The sequence below is a fragment of the Pavona decussata genome, unplaced genomic scaffold (assembly GCF_977016875.1).
Source record: "Pavona decussata unplaced genomic scaffold, jaPavDecu1.1 SCAFFOLD_198, whole genome shotgun sequence".
NCBI classification, from domain to species: Eukaryota; Metazoa; Cnidaria; class Anthozoa; order Scleractinia; family Agariciidae; genus Pavona; species Pavona decussata.
This window is the reverse complement of record NW_028145606.1, coordinates 194,981-217,247: the sequence shown is the minus strand read 5'-3', so window position 1 is coordinate 217,247 and position 22,267 is coordinate 194,981. Positions and strand designations below refer to the sequence as shown.

Genomic DNA, 22,267 nt, shown 5'->3' with positions numbered 1-22,267 from the left:
TGTTTCTTTTTGTTGTTGTTGTTTTTTTAATCCATGCTATGTTTGCTCATAAAGCAATGCACCTTTTATATCATGAAAATGACATTTTCAGAGTGTAATTCCTCAATGGACAGCACATCTTGGTTAACTTTTCCGTTGTAGGGGACTCCGATGTTCGCTACATGCTGTACATTACATCTTTCTTTTTCTTTTGCTTTACCCGTATGACAACCTTCTGAGGTGACGACTGTTGCAATCGTCTGAATGGAGTATGAAATTAAACGAGAAGCTTTGTAACTGTCATTTTAGATTCCTTGAAATCTTAAATCGTCAAATTACGCATGAAGCCTTAATCGCTGTAGCCACCTCTTCAACGAAGAGACCTTTACGCCGGGTATGTTAGTACCCCACAATCTCCGTAAAAAAAACTCTTTAAAACAGAGTCCTCGGGCTTCCTTGCGTTTTGTCGTTCCACATGTCTTCTTGTTTATAATTCATGCTTCTCTTCTCTTCCTTTCCTTCCTCTTTCCATTTCTTTCCTCCTTCTTTCCATTTTGCCGGTTGCATTCTCAAGACAGTTCAAATCCAGCGTTGGCGTTGATTGCATAGCGTAGTTTCTCTTTAAGCATGCTTTTCTTTCTGTAGTTTGGAAGCTTGAGCAAATTAAAACACGTGGACGAGGTAGGAAGTCTACCTACAGGATCACGCCTGCGACCGATGCTGAAAAACCCGCGAAAAACACTGCCAACCGTGTCACCCTCATCCTGTGGCGGGAAAATAACATATAAGTCGCGAAAAACCCGCAAAAAAACACTGCCAACCGTGTCACCCTCATCCTGTGGCGCGAAAATAACATAAAAGTCGCGAAAAACCCGCAAAAAACACTGCCAACCGTGTCACCCTCATCCTGTGGCGGGAAAATAACATATAAGTCGCGAAAAACCCGCGAAAAACACTGCCAACCGTGTCACCCTTATCCTGTGGCGGGAAAAAACACATAAGTCGCGGAGTACGTGACACGTGACTCCACTGGACTCACACTATTATTGTACATCCGTTCCCCAATAAAGTTTAAAACTCATACCTCGTCATCATTGCATTCGACACAGCGAACTGAGAAAGGCGGTTCAAGATGAGCGAAACCCAGCAGCGGCGGTTTGGAGCAACTTGTTACAAACTGTGGACGGAAAAGAGAAAATGATGAGGACTTGCATAGTTACAAGGCAGCCTCTTTTTGCTACAATCTTACAGACGCCGTTGGGGCGACCTGCACCATTTTCAACGTCTTACATGGTTGGTCTATAGGAACAATAGAACAATGACCCAACCCTAAAAATCAATGCAGCTGCAGGTTATCAGGGTCCAGTGAAAATAGAGCTTTTGATAGGTAGCGGTCTACTGACGCCATTAAACCTAACCCTGATAGTACAACTTACTACTCCATTCAACTAAATATTACTTTCCTAGTGTTTATTTGAATGTAATAAACAATTGACTTCTCAGGTGGAATAAAATCGCTCTACTCAGGAGGACATGATTCTTGGTCTCCCGATCTAATGTAATAGGATAAAGGTCTCCTAATTTGGTTGAGATCTGTCAAAAAATCTTCACATGCTTCTGAGTAGCCTGCGAACGCAGACGTATTTCCGGCTGTCGCTTCTCTCCGCCGGAAATACGTCTGCGTTCGCAGGCTAGCTTCTGAGTAGATTTGCCAAAAAAGAACATCTGCCAAAAATACCTTCAGAAACCTTGATTTCTCATCTTCTGTGAACTCTTTCTCCAGAACATCCCACAACCAGTTCACTACTCTGTGGCTGCTATGGTAACCACCGTAATAACGCGTGTGACGTCTGTGGGGTAGAAAGTGGAAAATAAGGTACGTGAACTAAAACACATTTTCTTTACCAAGGTATCTACAAAATAACACATTATATATGCTAGTTGCGCTGTGAATGATTTATGTTTTCGGTGGGTACCCACGAGCTGGAGATTTCAATTTCCTGGAATTCTCTGAAAATTAAGTATATTGTCCGACCCTCATCTGAACATTCCGTCTGTTATTATCCGAAGGTTGTCGAAGATTGATGAAGACTACCGAGGAAGAGCCGAAGATGTTTCGAATATACTACAAAATAAATTTCAGGGTCAAAAATCAAGTTACTCCCCTACATACTGCGAAATATATAAAATATCTGTAATGGCTTTGTACATGCAGCTTTTGGCATTTACTGAATTTATTAAAGGCATTTTATTTAATTAATTTTAATAACTTTACCGTAGATCACTGAGGTCCATAGCAGCACTGTCACCGGAAATGAGCCTCTGAAGCTCAGGACCGGAAAACAGCTGTAGCCAATCATGACGCACGATGGATTTAAAACCCCGTATAAAGGCTGCTGTCTGTTCCCGGATCTGAACACACATTCGATAGTGCGCCATTAAATGAACATAACTGATTCTGTGTGGGTTAAACAAAAGAACACATTCAACTGAAAACGAACTATTTTTCATTTTCCAACGAAAATGGTTTCTGGAAAAGCTTTATGTATCCAGAGAGGAAGCAAGACAAGGAACTCCAGTTTAATAGGCCATTTTCGAGTTGCTGTGAACCTCGTTATAAAAGGGAGGCTAAGTGTAGAGCTTTTCATATGAAAATTAGTTTTGTTTACAAAGGGAATGAAAACTTTACACTTAGCCTCGCTTTCACAATGAGGTTCAACACAACTATGGTCTGTTTTTTTTACGCGTTGTAAAACCAGACTTAAAGCACTCACTTTAACCAATCACAACAACTAGAAACAGCGCAGTGAACCAATCAGAACTCGAAGCAAATACATGCAACGGCGCCAAGCGCGTGAAAACACGTGCAAGCAAGTCGTGATTGGTTTTGGATTTGTTTCTTATCGGCTGAGAAAGTGGCGTGAGCTTTTACTAACCAATCACAGCACGTAGAGAAGTAAAACCAGAGCAAACGTGCAAATATTACTTTCGACACTCAATTGGAAACGGCTCTAATCTACACTGCGTTACCAAGGTGAGGTTTTACTTACTTGTTATCATTAGTGACGTGAATAACGCTTCCGCCCGGCATGAGTTGATGAGTTACCACCTAAAAATAAGACGAGATATTTTCAGCAAATAATAATAATAATAATAATAACAACAACAACAACAATAATAATAATAATAATAATAATAATATTAATAATAATAATAATAATACAGGAAAACCCTTCAGTATAGAGTACTGTTATCAACGAGGTCCTGTTGACTAAGAATTAAAAACTTACAAATAAGAATAACGAAAATACGTAAAAGCAAAATATGCACTAACTTAGAACTACAGTAAAAATTTACAGGTAACAATCGTCCAAGGCTTTCCTAAATAATACTCTAGAATTAATGTTTCTCAAACTTAAAGGCAATGAATTAAATATCGAGGCACCTAAAAATTAAAAACTATGGCGCGCAAAATCCAGTTTGACCTTGGGCAGTTTTGCTGCTTTCCCATTGTTTCTACTAAGTGTTCAAAGCATTATGATTCAATCAATGAAAATAATTCTTAAACGGAGAACATGCAGTTCCATTACACTGTAAGGCAGTCAAATACAAGACAGCACGCTTTCTTTTGTAAAAAGTTGTCAATTGTTAAAAAGCGAAGATCACAGTTCTGCGGACTGCATTTCGGGGAAATGCAATGTACTATTCGACCCTTCTTTCTTTTCTTTTTATTTGATGATTCTTTACATCGTGGATTTTGAATTCGATTATTTTGCGATTGAAGGATTAAGTTCTCACCTTGCCGAGGACATCCTCGTCGAAGGAAAAAGTTAGTTCAAGATCTCTAACATCACCGTCAAAGTGCTGTATGCGACAAAACACAAGAAAAATAAATAGACTATAGATATTTGATTTAAAACTCCACTTGTGCTAGACACACTTACTCACACAAAGTAACATTTTGTTGTTTTCAGAACATCGCATCAAGAACTCAAGTGTAAAATACTACTTCCTGAGTAAATGTACGTACAAAATTTTGAAGGAAGGGCTTATTTTAGAGACTGTGAGGCTTATGAGTGCCCAGTGGTCCGCCCTTGAAGATTTTAGAGGGGGCATGCATGTTTCACAAAACGGGGTCCACGATATTTCAACTTCTCACACAAAACTTGAGAATTAACTATAAATTGGTGGCGTAAAAGTATTACTTGTTTTGAGGTATGGAACTTTTTACAAGTTCCTTTGATGGCAATAGGTATTAAAATGTCAAACTTCCTTGCTTCTTTGGCGAATTTTTTGCGCAACGTTTTATGGATCAGTCAATTTCACACAACAACACAACGAACTGTTAGTTCACAAGTGACAAACCTTGATGAAACACAAACTCTTGTATAATGACTGATCCAATGAAGGCAGCTCATCTATTGAACTGTAAAGACTGCTGTGCTGCCGACCAAGAACGTGATTCAGAAAAAACGGTGCAAACGGTACTTCAACTACCATGCCCTAAAACAAGGAACGAAGAATGAGATATGAAACTTAAAAGTATTTTGTACTAAAACACAAAATAATAGTTTGATTGTATACAGATAAGTTCGCGACAAGTGACAGGAACACATTAGAAACATTACTTCAGAAAATTGCTCCACAGGAAAAAGTAACCTCAGCACAAGGTAGCAGGGTGTGCTAAGGGTAAACGGATTAGTTTCTAAAAAAACTGTGGTTCTGAAAACGAACATTTAGTTTTATCAACTGAGTTTACAAGGTAAACTGACCACCGTAAAGTCAAAAGAGATTCGAGTGCTGACGTTTCGAGCGCTAGCCGGCCTTCGTCAGATCAGAGCGAAGAAGGGCTAATAAATAAATAAATAAAATAAAAAATGATCGTTTATTCAACCTTTTTGCAGTATGAACTGAATTACAAGGCGGGTCATTAATTACGTACAAATACATCGGATACATAAATATAACTGTTAATGTTAATACATATCACATTTCGCTATTTTAAACAAGATTTTGGTATTTTAATGCTCGAAACGTCAGCACTCGAGCAACTCTACGGTGGCCTTATCAACCCAGTTGATAAAAGCAAATATGTGCTAAGGGTGCCGAGGATTATGATCTCTGCCTATTGGATGATCATGCGGTATACGAACTGGAAATCAGTTCCATTTGAAACTTTAAAGAGCTGTAGGCAACCATTGTGGAGAAATTAATACCTCGTACAGGGCTTTTCCAAGCATTTTCCCAAGGAACTCAAACAATTTTAAATGGTTGTTGTGAATGCAGGATGTAGTGGAAGGGAATAGACGCTCTTCGTCTCCACTCGTCATCTGAAACAAAAAGTATGAACACAGTAGCATAATTTGAGCAGAGTGGAAGAAGGACCGCTCCCATTAACAAGAGCGCGAGGAGTCTCGCAAGCGGGTTTCGCGAGGAAGTCTCGCTCGTTATTCTTCTTCTGCGCGCTTCACGGTCTTCTGAGAAAATAAAGAAGCTGCTCACAGTTTGCCCTAATACCTTTATTTTTTTTCTGCGGTTTTTGATTTCTCTATTTTCGTGCATTATCAACGGATTGCGAAAATCTATTTACATACTTCAAAATAATTCCACTGAAACAAATGCAAAAGTGACACTGTCGCAGGATAATAATGTACCCCACAGTTTAGTTGGCCGATAAAAATTGCTTTTGGTCACTGTACGTTTTTGTGGCGATAACAAGCACTTGGCCCCAAGGCAAACAGTGAGTTTTGTTTCCCCGAGACCCTCAATGTTCGCCGAGGGGAACATTGAGGGTCAAGGGTCGTTTCGTCATACCTGCTAACTCAAAAATAGAACAAATTATATACGAGTGTCGAAAAAAATATATATTTTCTTGACGCCGGCTGACACACAGTGTCGAAAAAAATATATTTTTTCTTGACGCGGGCTGGCACACAAATTTGCCGCGGCTTCAAGGTGCACGACCTGATCACGTGCGAGTCGAAAGTTCAAGTTGTTGTTTCCCTAGGGAGTTAGTGAGTTTTGACCCATGGCACGTGACACGTTCTCCTCCAGTCGAAAAACGTATTTGAGTTGGGAGGTATAACAAAACTTTTTACCAGACGTTTCTTTTCTCACCACCATTGAACGCAGCTGCGGTCACACAGTCGGCTGCCATAAACGTTATACAGGCAATTTCGTTTTCGCGGTTTATACTTCAATTCCCGAAGCAGCTTCTTACCTTAAACAAACCCAGCGATGGGTCAAATCCTTTCTTTACCACCTCTTCCAGGAATTCTTTGAAAACGCCATCCTGATCAATACCAGCTTCAGACAGACCCTGGAAAACCACAAATTATTTGAAGATTTTTACAAACCTAAGCTCATCACTATTCTATTTCAGTCTAAAATAAAACCTCCAAATTGTGACCATTGAAATGAAAGCTACTGAGCAGTACTTTCTTGTGGCGCTTGTTTTTTGGGCTTATTGAGTCTTTGAATGAAATCCTAGAGTGCGACCATTCAAATGAAAGTTACTGAGCAGTACTTTCCTATCGTGCTGTTTACTGTGCTGTACAAGGTGGTTCTATCTTTTGAGTCTGTGGATGAAATCCCAAAGTGTGACCATTCGAATAAACTTTACTGAACAGTACTTTTGTATGGTGCTGGTTACTATGCTGTACAAGGTGGTTGGGCTTATTGAGTCTGTGGATGAAATCCTAAAGTGTGACCATTCAAATGAGGTCTAGCGAGAAGAAAATTTTCGTAAATAAAAGCAAGGAAAAGTCCGTCCCTGTCGATCCTATACTGATCAACAGGCGCTAAGGCACCATCTACGCTAATGCGTTTTCAAAAGTGTCCGTTTTCATCGCGGCGAAAACGAAGCAAAATATTGGTATCGTTTTCACCTGTCCACACTCTGAAAACGCTCGAAAACGATGAAACGACTGGGACCTGGGATTGCGCATGTGTTAACCATCCTCCATCTTGGATAGATGCTCCGAGTTGGACTGGAACAGATCGCTTCTGACGCTTTCTACATCACCGTTTTCAAAAGTCTCCATTTTCAACTGTCCACACTAGAAACAGAGCGTCTTCAAAACGATGCGTTTTCAAACGCGCCCACTTTAGAAGCTGTTTTCGAAAGTCTCCGTTTTCATCGGCGTTTTCGGGCGTTTTAGTGTGGATGATAGGCGAAAACGTATCAAAAAGTATACGCATTAGTGTGGATAGCGCCTAATTTACACTAAATAGCTGAAAGAGACTCGCCTGCTCGTTAATAAACCTGACGCGGATAAGTCCTTTGAACGTGCGCGCTCGAAGCAACGATAACTGCTCGTAACCATCCTGTTAAGGACAAACGCAGATTAAAGTCGTTTAAGAATTGCTGCATCATGAATGAAAATAAATACAGACGATACTTGAAACAACAAAAAACAAGGAACTTCTGTTACCTCCAACAATCTCGTGCGTTGAATTGTGATAAGCGTGCCGTGAGGAAGAAAATCATCTGCGGGTCGAGTGATGCCGAGATCTTCCTTGTCTTTTGCCACCATCTTTCTGAACAGCTGAACCCTCTAAACAAACCAAGTAGATTTTTTTTTATGTAAAAGCGAATACAAAGGAAGCATTGTGCGAATGAAGGAAGCGTGTTGTCATTTCCTTTTTTGTCATACCAACTGATTTACGATACCTGTTACTGAATGCAAGGGGATTATGATTATTTTTTTTAATAATTGCTAGAAATTTAAAACCGAAGCTGTGCCATTTGGATGTCCAAACGGAAACATTTGGATGAGCAAGTGGAAATAAAAAAACAAGTCGGTGGCAAGCGCGGGAAAATATGCAACCGGTGCCAAGCGCAGAAAAAATTGCAACCGGTGCAAAGCGCGGGAAAAGATGCAGCCGGTACCAAGCGCGGGAAAATATGCAACCGGTGCCAAGCGCGGGAAAAGATCCAACCGGTGCAAAGCGCGGGAAAAAATGCAACTGGTGCCAAGCGCGGGAAAATATGCAACCGGTGCCCAGCGCGGGAAAACTGGGAAACAGTGGGGGAAACACTGATGCCAGGCGTGGAAAGACACGCAGCCAGTCCCTATATTAGCGCGGGAAAACGAACGTAAGCCCTGAAAACTTAAGCCAAGGAACAGGGCTTTTTCTCCTAATTGGTTGAAATTGCAGCAAGTTTGCTTTGATTGGTTAGAGCACGGTCACTAGTTTCCTCGAACCAATCACAGAACTCGGCAGTCAAAACGCGAAAAGAACATTTTAAGGTACTAACAGCGTGGGAAAAGTTAAAGGCCTTGTAAAGCAACATACCTCTCTGTGCGGTAAAGTATGTGGAACTTTCTGAATCACTGACAGCGCACCTTTCTTACGCTTTTCAAGCTCTGACATAAATGTACTCACTCTAACACTCCTGCAAAAAAGAGTGTTGGTTATTATGTGACCTTTCTCAGAAGCAAGAAAGAACACACTTCACTACAAAATAAAACGGCTACTAGTAACACAAGAGGACAAGTCGAGGTTGGGTTTGTCAGAACTCCCGGAAACTACTGGCATTTAAAGTAAACAAAGTTTGCCAAACGTTCACACGTCAAATGTGCGTTTTTGAACACCACACTAAAATGTTCTCAGACTATTTGTATTTGCGGCCAACAATTTGCCTAGGTTCGCACAAACCAACTTGTTAGTGTTTGTGAAAGTAACTTTTAGAACGGTATAATGATAAAAAATGTCTTCCAATCTTTCAGAATTTTTGTCATTTTCAAACATGAAGTAGCCCGCTATTTTCAGTGTATTTGCCAGCCAATGAACGCCCTGATTCAGAAACACTTGTTAGAGACCTGACAAGCCAGTGGTCTTGACCGGTGAATGTCCGTCTGCAGTCCCTGTCGTACAAGATCATCAAAAGCGTGTGCGCTGAGTGAAACATCTGTTCTCTGGTTTCTGAAATATTAAAAGCAGACGGCACATTTCAGACGTTTAGTAACTGGCATCAAAGCCGCAGCTACACGATTGATTTTCTGCTTGCACAAGAGAACCGCTAACTCACAGTGAAACTCTCATGTGAAACTTCGGTCGCTTTGCATTTGTCAGAGCTGGCCGGCCAGACCGGTCGGTTCCTAAACGGAATGAAACAATTTGAAGGATAAGTTTTATCCTAGTCCTTCGAATTTCTTCAAAATAGCGCGTACCAGTTTCAAAATGATTACTCTTCAAGATTTTGCAGCACCATCCCTTCAAAATGACGCATTCGATTTACCGACTGGCCGGGCTAGCCGGCCAGAGTTCCTGCAAATGGAAAGCACTCTTAATCCTCGCTGCCAGGAGACCGGGTAAGTCCATGATTTGTCGTCATGATTTCAACTTGTTTTATTGCGATTTGTACTTGATTTTGTCGTCGTCGTCGTTGCGTATCGTGTACGAGAGTAACTACACGTGTGATTTTTGTCATGAGTTCTGAAGACGTTCGTTTAACTCGTCGCGGCTTTACTATTTACGGACTGATCATTTGACTTATTAAAAACCCGAAAAACCTACCGTCCACCATCTCATTCCAGAGCATTTTGAAGACCAAGTTGTTTAGAAAAGCAGATATTTTGATCAGCTCATCCAAACGGAATGGCTTTTGTTGTTCGTACATTTCAGAGTCGTCGACGATGCTATAAAATGAAAAAGAAAAAAATGTCAGTTTCTCGGCTACGACGTAATACTTAAGGCCACATTTACGGACATTTTAAAACCTCGTTTTTCAAAAAGCATCGCGTCAACAACAAGTTTGTTCTGTCGTCGCCAAAGTTGTAACTCGTTCAGTTCGTAAACTTTTAAACTGCTCATTGTTTTTGAGCGTGCAGACCAAACGCCAAGCCGTATTGAGGTCAAAACTAGGAGATGGGATAGATCGCCTTCTATTAAAGACTCCATGCACTTGGAACAGCGTTTTGGAAAATTTCCGTTTCCCGCGCGTTTAGCGGCCTTTTGCGTGCAGACAGTGGGCCTTGCCCATGTAAAACTTTCTTTGATTTAAAATGGAAACGTTCGAAAACAGATGGGTATTACTCGCTGAATATGAGATGATAGATGGCCAACGAGGCATGTAGCGCCGAGTTAGTTAGAACAACAAAAAGAGGGCTATTTAATGGTCACTATTTCTCGGGCATGGTATAATGGCTCATATACCAAGGCCTGCTAACCAATCAAATCTCTGGAATTGGATTATACAATGATCCAGATTTTAATAATGTTAGCGAGTACTCACGGCATGAGATGACTACAACAGTCACAGAACAGGACCAGAGCTGCTTGAAGCTCAGAATTGTTAAAAAGACCTGATTTCTCCAGACTCAGAAGGCGAGCTTCAGCACTGTCATCTGAACTGAACGACTCAAAAAACCTCCAAAGATGCACCACGAAACCTTCTTGGTAACTCAACCCTTGGGAGGGAAAAGAAATTTGTTTGTTACAAGCGTTTCAAATTCCTCTAGTATTTGAACTAACAAATGAACTTTCAGTAATATAACGCGGCTTAGGTTTTACTGAGTTTTAATTCTGATCACCATGGGTTCAAAACTTTTGCGCATTGTTTTAATGAACTAACTATTTAGGAAAAAAAAGTTACGAAAATAACATTAAAAATTGATGTTGTTAATGCATGCTATTTTTTCAGCTAATTTAGAGCGCTTTTCAACTGAGTGTCGAAAGTAATTTGCCGTTTGCTTTTGCATTACTACGCTCTGTGATTGGTTAACAAAACTCGCGCCACTTTCTCAACCAATGGGATTCCAAACCAAAACCAATCGTGTTTTGGCCGCACGCGTTTTCCCCCGCTTGACGCCAGTTACACGTATTTGTTTCGAATTCTGATTGGCTAGTTGTGCTGTTGCGATTGGCCAGAGTAATTACTTTGGCTTTGGTTTTACGACACTCAATTGGAAACTGCTTCATTCTTCTTGTGTTTGACCATAAACAAACGTGCTCTTCTGTGCAACCAATCAGCCAGTTGTAAGATAAAAAAGAAACGTTTCATAATTCACAGGTAAAAAATTATTAATTATTAAAATTAATGTGCTCCGCTAAAAAAAGTATACACGACAAAAAAATATATGCTATCCGATACATTGCCAGGGTTTTCAACTGTTTTGTAAAGTAGCGGACATACTTCTGAAAGCACCGGACGTGAATGTTTTCTTGGCGGCGTAAGGCGCAAGCAGTTAGGGGGGTCTGGAGGCATGCTCCCCCAGAAAATTTCTAAAACAGAATACTCAGAAACGCCATTTCCAGCGTTTCTGGAACCAAGGAAACAGTTTCCTAGGCAATGCTGGCGCTCAATAAGCAAAGAAAAAAGAGTTATATGGCCGTTTTGAAGAATGTAATTGATTATTCTGTTGTCCTCTAGTCAGTATGTTCATGAGATGCCTTAGTAAGAAATATATATAATACAGTAGTAAAAAAAAATCGCCAATGTTGATCTCAAAGTACCGGACGTGGAATGCCGGGCAAACGACCGGACGAAACGTCCGGCCTCCGGCCTCCAATGAAAACCCTGCATTACAGTCAAATAGCAGGCAAAATCAAATTGAATGATCAGCAAATGAGAAAAAGCCGCGTTAAGCGTGGAAATTTCAAAATCACGGAACATACTTAAATTAGCACCGTTCGGTTTGGGATGATCATAGGCGTTTACGGTCCCGGAATGGTACTAAACGTATCAGGTTCGCTACAACTTGTTTTCGGTGATGTGCGATGATGTTCCGACCTGTATTTGCAGTTGACACCAGTCCAACCATCTTATGTTTTCATTTTCGCTTCAAGTTTTGATCGGCGCATTTGCATTATTTTCAGTTCATTTCGATAGGCCTGAACTGTTTACTTTGCCTCTTGCGTGTTTAAATCACAAACCTGTTAAAATGTCCAGCTTGATCTGAGAGAACGTAGACAGCACAGTTTGATACATGACACAAGCCTTCATGATAAGCTCCGACTGAGAACCGGACAAACCGGCATGACCTGATCTGGATCGACCTTTGCTCATACGAGTCCATGACTTTTTGTTACCTGGAAAAATGGAAACAAGAGAAAAACAACTTAATATTTTATCCAGGTCAATGTACATGGTAGTTGTACGGCGAGTTATGCAAACATTTGTTGTCAGCAGATGCTAAACACTGTTGTGATTCGTTCAGTAGGAGTTTTAGCAACGACGACGGCGACGGCGACGGCAACGAGAATGTCAAAAAAGCAATAGGTTTAATAACAAAAACAACAACTCTGCACATGCAATGCACTTTCTGGTATATTTCTTTGCCGTCACTGCACGAATAAAACGTGAAACTTCCTGATGGGAAGTTTTGTGGAGGACGTAAACACCCGACGACGAATTTTTCTTTCTCTTTCTAAATTTGGGTGCGGTCTCCAAGATTACAACTCCAGGAAATTTCACCTACATTTGACATTTCGAGAGAGTTGGAATAATCGCGACGAGGTTTGGAAAATGAAAATTAATTTCAATAGTGATGTTTTCGCTGCCGTCGTCGTCGTCGACGTTGCTAAAAGGGACTTTAAGAAACCACAACGGCAACGCCAACGAAAACGTCGCTTGAAAATATAAGTTCACGTTACTTGTACTACTTCGCGATTGTTCCAATTCATTCAAATTGTACAATGTGGCCGAACTATTCAGTAACAGAACAGGTGGAAACGGGGTTCAAGTTGAGACTCAACGAGACAGATTTAAAAAATTACCGTCATGTGCTTACGTTCTCCACAAAACTTTGAATTTGATTAATTCACGTTGTTGTTTGGCCGAGCAAGGTGGAGAAATGTACCACAAGTTATAACGCACGTGCAGGGCATTTGTTTTTCTCATATTGTTTTGTGACGTTCTCGTTGCCGTCCCCGTAGTAGCTTCTTAAACTCCCTATTAAAAGCTCCCTACTTCCATCACGGGGGTGCTTGTCTTCTTGCCGACGTTCGTTTTCCCGCGCTTTCTATTCTGGAAAAATGCGTCGGGGCCTGGGGAAGAGGAGGTTTTTGCTGCGTGAAGTAAAACAAAATAGGGGGCATCTGCATGCAGGCTTGTTACTTTCTTTTTTGCTTCGCAGTAGAGCCTGGATAGATGCTATTATTTTAACAACGTATACACTGCAATTTTTCGAGGGCTGTAGTTAAGAATATTTTATTTTACTGAGATTATTTTATGCCAAAGGAATATGTTTGATGGTCAAGTTAAGAACCAGTAGACCTGCAAATATCAAAAGCTCTATTTTACCCTGATAACCTGCAGCTGCATTGTTTTGTAGGGCTGGGGGCATTGTTCTGTTGTTCGTTCTTTTGTCCTCTCGACCAACCATGTAAGACATTGCAAACGGTGCAGGTCGCACCTAATGAACTAGGTATGCTTACACTACAGGCCTAGGTGCACCATTCTTTCTGTTTGAGTGATGTGCACTGCCAGTGCTTTTAAGCGTATTGGTAGTCAGATTAGACTTTCTAAAGACCACGCTTGGGACTTTTAAACTGAATAAAGTAAAATAAAAGCAAACAAAAATAGTAACTGTAAAACATGATGTTGTCCTTTGCTGTTTTCCGTTTGCCTTCTTTATTTGTTGAGACGCACGACTTGCTCCTCACTCAAACCGAAGATGTAAGTGCTTTTGTTAAAGCCTGGTTTTCGCTAGCGATGCAACACAGTCGCAAGGACAAGCGCAAGCATGAGAGTACCTATTTCACCGTGAAGACGGCCTCGACGCAAGCGTACATAACTGACAAGCGCAAGCACAAGAATCAAAATTTCTCCTTTTCTTGTGCTTGCGTCGCGTTCGCTTTCATTTGACATAAAGCTCTTGTGCTTGTGCTGGTGCATGTGCTTGTGCCACTAGTGAAAACCAGGCCCCGTTTATTCAAAGAGCAGATAACTCTATTCAGTTAGTAAATCACTATCCGGCGGATAAAATGTACTCCAACCAATACGTTTTATCCGCTGGATAGCGAGTTATCCGCTCTGAACAACTGGGGCCAGGCTTAAATCCACATAAGTTGCCATACCTTTGTCTTCCCTGCCTTTTGGCTCTTGATTTTCTGTCTCCCTGAGCACTAACAAATCCTCAAACAGCAGATTCACGACCTTTCGTCTCCAAAGAGACTGCAGCTGTTTTCTAACATGGGGAATAGAACTGTTCAGTCTGTAAAGAAAAGAACAACAAAAAAAGAATATCAATTGGCTACAGACTACAAACTTCCCTTAGCTTGTTCTGCAAGTGAAAGAGAATGACAATTGAAGGGCTCAGAGGATAACTGACCCAAATGCTTTTCATATCTCTTTTTGTTGTTTCAGCTCAGTTTCGCCAGCGTTTTTGCATGAAATTTTGCATAATTTTTCATTGTTTTTAACCTCTTGTAAGCGACCACTTGACACATGGTCAGATCTCCATGTTCGCTGTATGTACTATGCTACTCAGAGTTTACGAGGAACTTTTAGTGACAACCTAGTACTGCTCGTATTGTAACTAGGAAAACATATGCAATCAGAAACTCTCTTCATATAAGTAGGTGCGTCAGACACGTTCCTGGAAGAGACTCGCTGTGGTTTGACTCTCGTAAGCGACCACCTCTTGTAAGCGACCACTAAATCTTGGCATTTTGGGTGATCGCTTACGGCAGGTTCGACTTTTTTTCCGTTTTTATCACAAAACCATGCTACCTAGCTGTACGTAGAATTACCGCACATTTACCTGTCATCTGTAGACTGTTTAAACCATCCTAACACAGGATGCCAGTTGGTGAGGTTCGATTGCTTCTTGGCCACATATGACTGGCAGTAATCAAGCAGCTTTGTCGCAACTTTCTAAATTATAGAAAAAAAAACTTACAATATGTAAAATATTGTTTCAATGCAATTTTTTTTACAAATCAGTTTGTGACCATTTGGCGAGACCGTGGATTTGGCATGTGTCTTAAGACTACTGAGGGACTCGTAATTTAAGAAAATAACCATTTACCCACTGTACATATAGTACTTACAATAGAAAAAAAAACTTACAATATGTAAAATATTGTTTCCATGCAATTTTTTTTACAAATCAGTTTGTGACCATTGGGCGAGACCGTGGATTTGGCATGTGTCTTAAGACTACTGAGGGACTCGTAATTTATGAAAATAACCATTTACCCACTGTACATATAGTACTTACAATAAAATCTGTAAGTTTCTGTTTAAAACTCTGAAAGAAAAATAAAGACAATAACATGTTGCTGTAAGGATTTTTATAGAGGTTTCAACCATAGTTAATTAAAGACACTGGTTATCAAACCTGACAAACATCTTTGTCATATGTTTTTGTTTGCCTTTTTGGCCTTGACCCTGCACAAACAACAATAGAACTTGGAATGTGTTGGAGCAAATGACCAATGGAAACGTTTTAGTTAAGATATTCAACTGTGGTGTGAACGTTAAAACAAAGGATTGTGCAGGATTGTGGCCCTTCCAACATAAATTGATAATTTGTTGTGATATAATAACAACTCACAGTAAACCATTAATAACAGAATATGACTTGCAAATCATATACCCACCTCATCTTCGAGTTGAGATAAATCCAACAAATTTGCTATTAAGAAACAAGACCATATGATTTACAGTTTAATACATCATCTCGTATCATCAAGATTAAGTTATCTTTAGCTTTACTTGTAAGAAAATAAAATAAAACTGTTACCTTCTTGGCCTAGCAACTGAACTCACCTAAAAGACAGAGAGTGTAACTACATTCTAAGGAGTTTAGAACAATCCTGCTGCTCTGTTCCTGCTGAAGAAATGACAAAACTTTCTGATAGATGCCATGAGTCTTCAGTGGTTTTAAACCCTGTGGAAAAAGGAAAGAACAATGTTTGTTGTGGTGTTTAGGTTACAAGGGTCAAATATTTCAATCAAAAGTTCGTGAATGATTTCTGAGAACGTTTTCGAGATGAAAATTGTAAGACACAATAAAGTACATGTAGCACTTACATCAGGTGCTATTGCTGAGAGGTGCAGAATGAGTCCAGGTACTGAGAGAATGTTCAGTATGAATAGACTGCAGAGATTGTCAGAAAACTTGCTCAGCACCAGGGGCCTGAAAAAACATGTCATGTACATGTGCAATTTAATCATTACAGACAACAACATCAACATTAGATAATGCGCACTTTGTACCAGCGTACAGTTATGAAAGCTCCCTTGGTGGACACTGTAGCTGCAAGTATCCATTTAAGTAAACTGTCCTCTTATGAAAGGTCATAAATGTAGTGTTTTTATTTTGTTTGTTTAATTTAAAATTCACAGCAATGATAAGCCCAATGGGAAATAGCCTCTTCCTGTTAAACAACCCCATAAAAAGTCCTTTGAACAAGATTAAAGGGGAAGTACCATGGGATTTTTGATATCTTTTGTTAAAAAATGATGAAATAAGACCTTCAATCAGCTGCCAAACAATTCTAGAATGACGAGAGGAAAGAAATCAACTCAATTCTTGAAAGGAACAACTTGTGATCTGTTCCAGCACATTTTGGAAACAAAAATGCGAGACCTTGAAAAACATTAGCCTAACATTTTTCAAGTTTCAATCCATACCGGCCGACTCTGTTTCTGGTCAGAGGCACGTATCGACAGTTTTATTGCACTGGAGTGATAATTTATAACAAACTTGACAATTATGTTGTTGTTTCAGCTGACAGACAAACATTTTTGGGTTTTGAAATGACAGCAAATTTGCATGATACTTCCCCTTTAATATAAGCCTACCTAGCTAGGGCACATATTCAGAATTTTATGATTAATACAATGGTTAACAAATTGTTGTTTTACCTGAGAGCTAAAGTGACTACAGCCACAAAGGATGCAGGCTTGAGTGAAGGTTCACTGCATGCCAGACCAGACATCAACAAATCCTACAAAGAAACAAAAATGTTGCAATGACTGGGATAGTATGAAACTAATATTTGTTACAACATCTCTTGTGTTTTATTCTTTAATACCTTTAATGATGGATACAATCCTTTTGTGTTCAGATGTCCCAGAACATTTGCACAAAGTTGCTGTAAACTTGGCCGTAACGCTTCTCCTAGTAAACAACAGGGACAAAAAAAACTTTTAAATTTTTGATTTTCCAGTAATACTTATCAATACATTTTCCACATCCAAGCCAACATATTTTTCCCTCAAGTTTGAGAGGCTGGGGAAGATTACCACACAGTGTCTAATTTTAGGTTCTCTTTGGCATTTACTCTGATAATTTTGCATTTTTTCCTTTTGCTTGTTGCTTACAAACTTATTTGAAAAACATGCCGCATATTGGCCATCATTTTGGTGAAAATTCTATGGCACAGAGGCAGGGCACTTTTTACCTTAAATCCACGCTGTTCAACTGTCATACAACTTTGCTGTTGAAAACATGCTGTTAAAATGTTTTTCTTCAAAAATGACAGCTCATTATGTACAGGAAGAAATGCAACTGACAGTGTATTTGGAGTAATTATTTGTGGTCTTATGCAAATCAAAATGCAGCAAACCTGAGATAAAAGAAAAAACAACCTAAAATCTGACAAAATACAGTCATGCACCTTGACCTTCAGTATAACTTATACATTAGTGACTAACATGATCGTAAGTACTGCCAGAGTAGAGGTGGTTACTTTTCAAAATTTTGGACAGAGGTTGTAACCCAGACCTCCTAACACTACCTGACAAATGCAAAATCTATCTATTCTTTTCCCTACTTTAAAAGAACCCTGTGACAGACACACCAGGCAGTTCTCTCTTTCGTTGTTGTGGATAGTTCACTAGTACACGCTGCACCAGTGTCCTCCATCAGTGTCTTGGAAATAGATTAAGGTGGCCATCCTGGGTCCATCTCACCATGAGTGGGTATTACAATATAATAAATTTAAGGAAATAAAAATATCAACTATAGTGAGAGAGCAGCATAGCTAGGTGGTCATACCTCCTTTTACGCTGAAAATTTTCCAGTTTGTACAGTCAGTGAAAATAATGAGCTGCAAAAAAGCAGTAATATAAACACATTTAATAAAAACTACAGTGTATTTCATTCTGTATTGCCAGCTGACCAGAAATGATCAAGTCAAACAGGGGCATATTGTCTAGTATACATAAATAGCTCTAAGTTGCTACCAAGCCAAAGAAAGGCAATGCATCTATTCTAGACATGATGTTGAGTGTTTGTGTCTTAAGTTTTTGCAACAAGAAGAAGATACAATATTCAGTGTGCCCTAGTGGAAATTGAACCCTTTCCCTTCACACTCCGATCAGATGTCCTAACTATTAACTAAAGACAAATGGCAAACTGTGGCATTTTTCCCAAGAGTTAAGGGAAAAGAAGCTGAAAAATATCTAACAAAGATGAAATGAGCTTCATTTATGACACCTAGAACAATCTTGAATCAATGTGGACATTCTACGGATTTCATCTTGCAAAGGAAAAAACAATCTTCTTGAAATAAAAGTGGTGGACATGTTGACTTTATTAAGCTTTTGCTCAACATTATTTTAATCAACTTAAGTAGCAACTCACTGAGGCAAAACGCAATAGCTAGTTTTGTTAAATAATAACAATATACATACCATATTCAAATAAACACTGATCTTTTTTGCTTCTGTAGAAACATTAGGCTGTAAAAAAATCAATAGTACTATACTGAGTCTTGTCAATTTACCACAAATGGAACAGGGCATGGAATACTTAAGGTGGCTTACTTCAGTTTTCTGGAGTGAAAGAAGGCCTTAAATCAAACTTAAGAAAAACGCAAACAGGAATTTTCTTGGACATTTTTTCTAGTACAGTAAATACAATAGAGATAATTTTGAGTCACAAATTAAAGCCGCCGTTACACGTTGAAACTTTTAGCTGAAACTTGTGTGCAACGGCGAACGAGACCAGTTTCACGAAGCGGTGTTACACGGTGAAACTCTTGTTTTTTCACCACTGCGACCGTTGCGAGCCGTTGCAGAAGTAGAAAGCGGTTCTACTTTTCGTGAAACTTGTCTCGCAACGGCAGTTCGAAAAAGTTTCACGAAACCGACCATGTTACACGGTGCAACGCCTGCTGAAACTTGTTTCGCAGCACCGTTGCACACAAGTTTCAGCTAAAAGTTTCAACGTGTAACGGCGGCTTAAATTTGGAATGCTCAAAAAGTGTTAAATACAAAAGAATGAGTCTTAGTGGGGGCCTGGAAACTACACCGTTTAGAGTTGTCTTGTTCTAAATCTAGCCGTATGACCCCACTTCAAAATTTCAGGATTTAGAAAGTAGGCAAAAATAATTATTTACAGGGAAGAACACGAAATTTTGTCAGGGAGAAATTTGGCAAATGACAAATTTGGGAAATTTTGCCTTATTTGAAAATTCCTAAACAAAATTTCTGACAGATTTTCTTTAAAAAATGTTCACGTTTCCGTTTTAGTGTTTTCTGTCAACAGCAAAAATTTGAACATAGGTTGTACGGCTAGATTTGGAGAAATTAAGCGAGAAAAAATAGTTATTGCGACCTACGGTGAGATTAGACCATTGCGCATGCTTGTTCTGGGAAAACCCGGGTTCCAGCGCGCGCGCTTCAACTGGTGAGTGTGTGCTGCCTTCATGTTCAAACATTGGGCGCAAAATCACAACTCTGCAAAGGCTTTAAGGCTGTTAAGGAACGGCAACCATTAGACAACACATTTTTTCGGTTATCAAGCCCAAACACGATCTAGCTACTGTAAACACACCTCTAAAACCCACCTGGAATACCAGGAAATTCTTCTGAGAGCTGCTATTTTGTTTTTGTGCTTGCGGGATTTCCTCAGCAAGCTCGCGTGATTTTCCTCACGCGTGATGCTTTCACGTGCTTTGCGCAGCGCGCGCGCATATCAAAGACTCGCACAGTACAAAAACTGTAGTAAGCCATCTTAAGGGAAATAAAAGTTGAAAAGTGGACTGTCACACAAGGGTTATATACACTGAATATTAACCGAATGGCACCTTCAGTTTACGGAGTAGCTTGCAGCAAATCAGTAAAATATGCTTGAGCTGCTGCAGCCAAAGAAGGATAAGATCCTGTGATAGCACAACAGATACATAGCAAAGCTGTAAGAGAAAAAGAAGAAAAACTCTCATCAAAAGACAATAATTAAATACTACATTTCAGCAAATGAACATTGTTGAATAAGAAAAGAAAGCAATTTGCTATTAATAATACTCCAGGACTGCTGTTCATGTAGAAGAATCAAAGCAATAACTTTTCTGTTCAGAATAATGAAATTAACAAACATTCAGAATGGAAGTGCGTCTCATCATCATCATCATCATCATCATCATCATCATCATATCTTTATTCACCCTTGGATTTTTAAGAGTAGCTTATGCAGCTAATATCTCCGAGCATCTACCCACCCAACCATAAGAGTATGCACACAAAGACCAGACCACAACACCAGGAACTAAGTCCCCTGCTCTTTGTGAACAGTGGGTGGGTTCTTTTAAGTCCCACAGAGTTATTTACAAATAAGGGTTGTGAGACGGGGCCTATGGTTTATCGTCCTTATCCAAGAAGACTAGAAAGTCTAACCATTTGCAGATTGCAGAGCAAAGACAGCACTTTCTCCTGAGTTATTTAAAGACCCTGAGTGGTGGTCTGGCCGGGGTTTGAACCTGCGACCAACTGAGCTAGCCGGTCAGTGGTCTAAAATGGGGTCTACATTCTAGAGGCCTGGCCAGCACATACCACCCCCTCCCCTCATATCTACTCAAGTACTTCCCCCCCCCCCCACCCCCAGGAGGTATAACTCACTATTACTACTCTGTGACTTGTGTAAACATACCTTCAGTTCATTCTGTGCGGGTTCCATGCTGCTAAGTATTAGCCTACATAGTGATTCAAATCTCTAAATCAAACAGAAAGACAATGATATCAGTTTAAATAATGCAACTGATTTGAAACTAAAAAAAATAAACAAGATAAAGTAAATATTACAAAAAAATGAAGGGCCACTTATTCAAAGACAGTTTAGATGGTGTTTAACAAAACCATGTTCTAAGCCATTTTCAATTTTGCAAACAGTCATATCTAAACATTGTCTGCTGCTGAGGGTAACAAGAAGGCTTGCATCCCAGACTAGAAAACTATTTATCTACTTAAAATCAACGGCTTATGAACGGTTTTCGAGGCAGGCTGATTGTCTCCTAAGTTAGACTCTGTTTAAATAACTGGCCATAAATGTTTAAGATAAATATTACCTTTTCATCATCTTTCATCTGGAAAATGAAAAGAAATTTTCTTACAAGATGAAAGACATCAATTGCTGCAATAAAGAAAAAAAGATGACATACTTAATTAAGTATAATTTGAAGAACCCAAACTGTCTATATTAGATGGAGGAGAAGTTGTTTCATCTGGACATTACAGAGAAGTCAGATCTTTCAAGCCTGGATTTTGAAGCAAAATATTAAAATTATTAATTTCAAAGTCAAACCTGGAGGTTTTTTAGCCCCTCTCTCTTCAATGAACCTGTCAAATTCATCCCTACACAGACAAAAGAAAAAGAGATTAGCTTGGTGTCAAAAAGCTTATGAATGCAGATTCTCAGGATCTCAGACTCTTCAACTTATTCTAAGAACTCTAATTCTGAATGAATACCTTATTTCACCTCTTAGCCGCGAAATACAAAGAAATCTTCTAACCCATGCCTGCAAAATCACAACAAATTTTTGTCACTCTTTGAGAATTAACCTCTAACATAACCATATCTGATATGGTACTTATATACAAGGATGATGCCAAAGCATTGAAATAAACCAAGACGTGTGTAGCTATAGAATTAAAGATTTCTCATTTGATTAACGGTCAAATATAACATGATTCAATAAGAGGTGATATAGGTGATATATCTAAGTAAATCATATAAACAGGAAATGAAAATTCACCTGTACACAAATCGCAGCTTTCTCTCTTTCTTTCTCTTCCGCTCGTTGTTGGCGGGCAGCCTGCACTTTTCCAACGAACTCACTATTTTTCTTAGTACCACTATTACCAAACATTATGATCAAAACTGTTCGAGTTTACTTATAAGCATTGAAAGATTTCGACATGTCAACTTTTCTCCGCCATGTTGTTATTCGGTAGGTACTTGGTGTAAAACCGATTAGAATGTCAAATGGCCTACATCACAAGACAAATTCCACAGGTAGCCCAAGCTCTCTGATTTGTGTCACGTAATTACACGTGTCTAGGTTTAGGTCGGGTATCTTTTTACGCGGGATGCTCACAGGGCAGGCCGTG

The 22,267-nt window shown here is 39.5% G+C and overlaps 1 protein-coding gene across 2 annotated transcripts; it reads right to left on the bottom strand.

Annotated features, from left to right (window-relative positions):
- Positions 1-18: 18 nt before the first annotated feature.
- Positions 19-22,137, bottom strand: LOC146461406 (ubiquitin-protein ligase E3B-like). Of its 2 annotated transcripts, none has more exons than XM_085086816.1 (32): positions 21,913-22,137; positions 21,626-21,675; positions 21,462-21,511; positions 21,226-21,290; positions 20,811-20,873; positions 19,972-20,076; positions 18,575-18,622; positions 17,937-17,988; positions 16,972-17,057; positions 16,802-16,884; positions 15,965-16,070; positions 15,701-15,821; positions 15,532-15,566; positions 15,150-15,179; positions 14,691-14,803; positions 14,005-14,141; positions 11,860-12,015; positions 10,220-10,394; positions 9,502-9,623; positions 8,805-8,907; positions 8,278-8,377; positions 7,413-7,535; positions 7,228-7,305; positions 6,200-6,298; positions 5,196-5,309; positions 4,345-4,482; positions 3,778-3,843; positions 3,030-3,088; positions 2,255-2,437; positions 1,718-1,829; positions 1,064-1,156; positions 19-743 (listed from the first exon to the last, which is right to left on the bottom strand). In XM_085086816.1, the coding sequence occupies exons 1-32, from the start codon at positions 22,024-22,026 to the stop codon at positions 549-551; spliced, it is 3,174 nt and encodes a 1,057-aa protein (XP_084942942.1). In that variant the 5' UTR covers positions 22,027-22,137; the 3' UTR covers positions 19-548. The 2 variants fall into 2 exon arrangements, with proteins under 2 accessions (XP_084942942.1, XP_084942943.1); XM_085086817.1 differs by having other exon boundaries at positions 21,636-21,675; positions 21,913-21,974.
- Positions 22,138-22,267: the final 130 nt, after the last annotated feature.

Excerpts from the sequence above, each read along its gene's own strand:
- LOC146461406 (XM_085086816.1), bottom strand. The coding sequence starts at position 22,026 with ATGTTTGGTAATAGTGGTACTAAGAAAAATAGTGAGTTCGTTGGAAAA. Across the intron at positions 15,180-15,531 it reads TATCTCAACTCGAAGATGAG|AGTTTTAAACAGAAACTTAC; the intron begins GTGGGTATATGA and ends TTTTTCTTTCAG. Across the intron at positions 744-1,063 it reads TCGAATGCAATGATGACGAG|GATGAGGGTGACACGGTTGG; the intron begins GTATGAGTTTTA and ends TTCCCGCCACAG.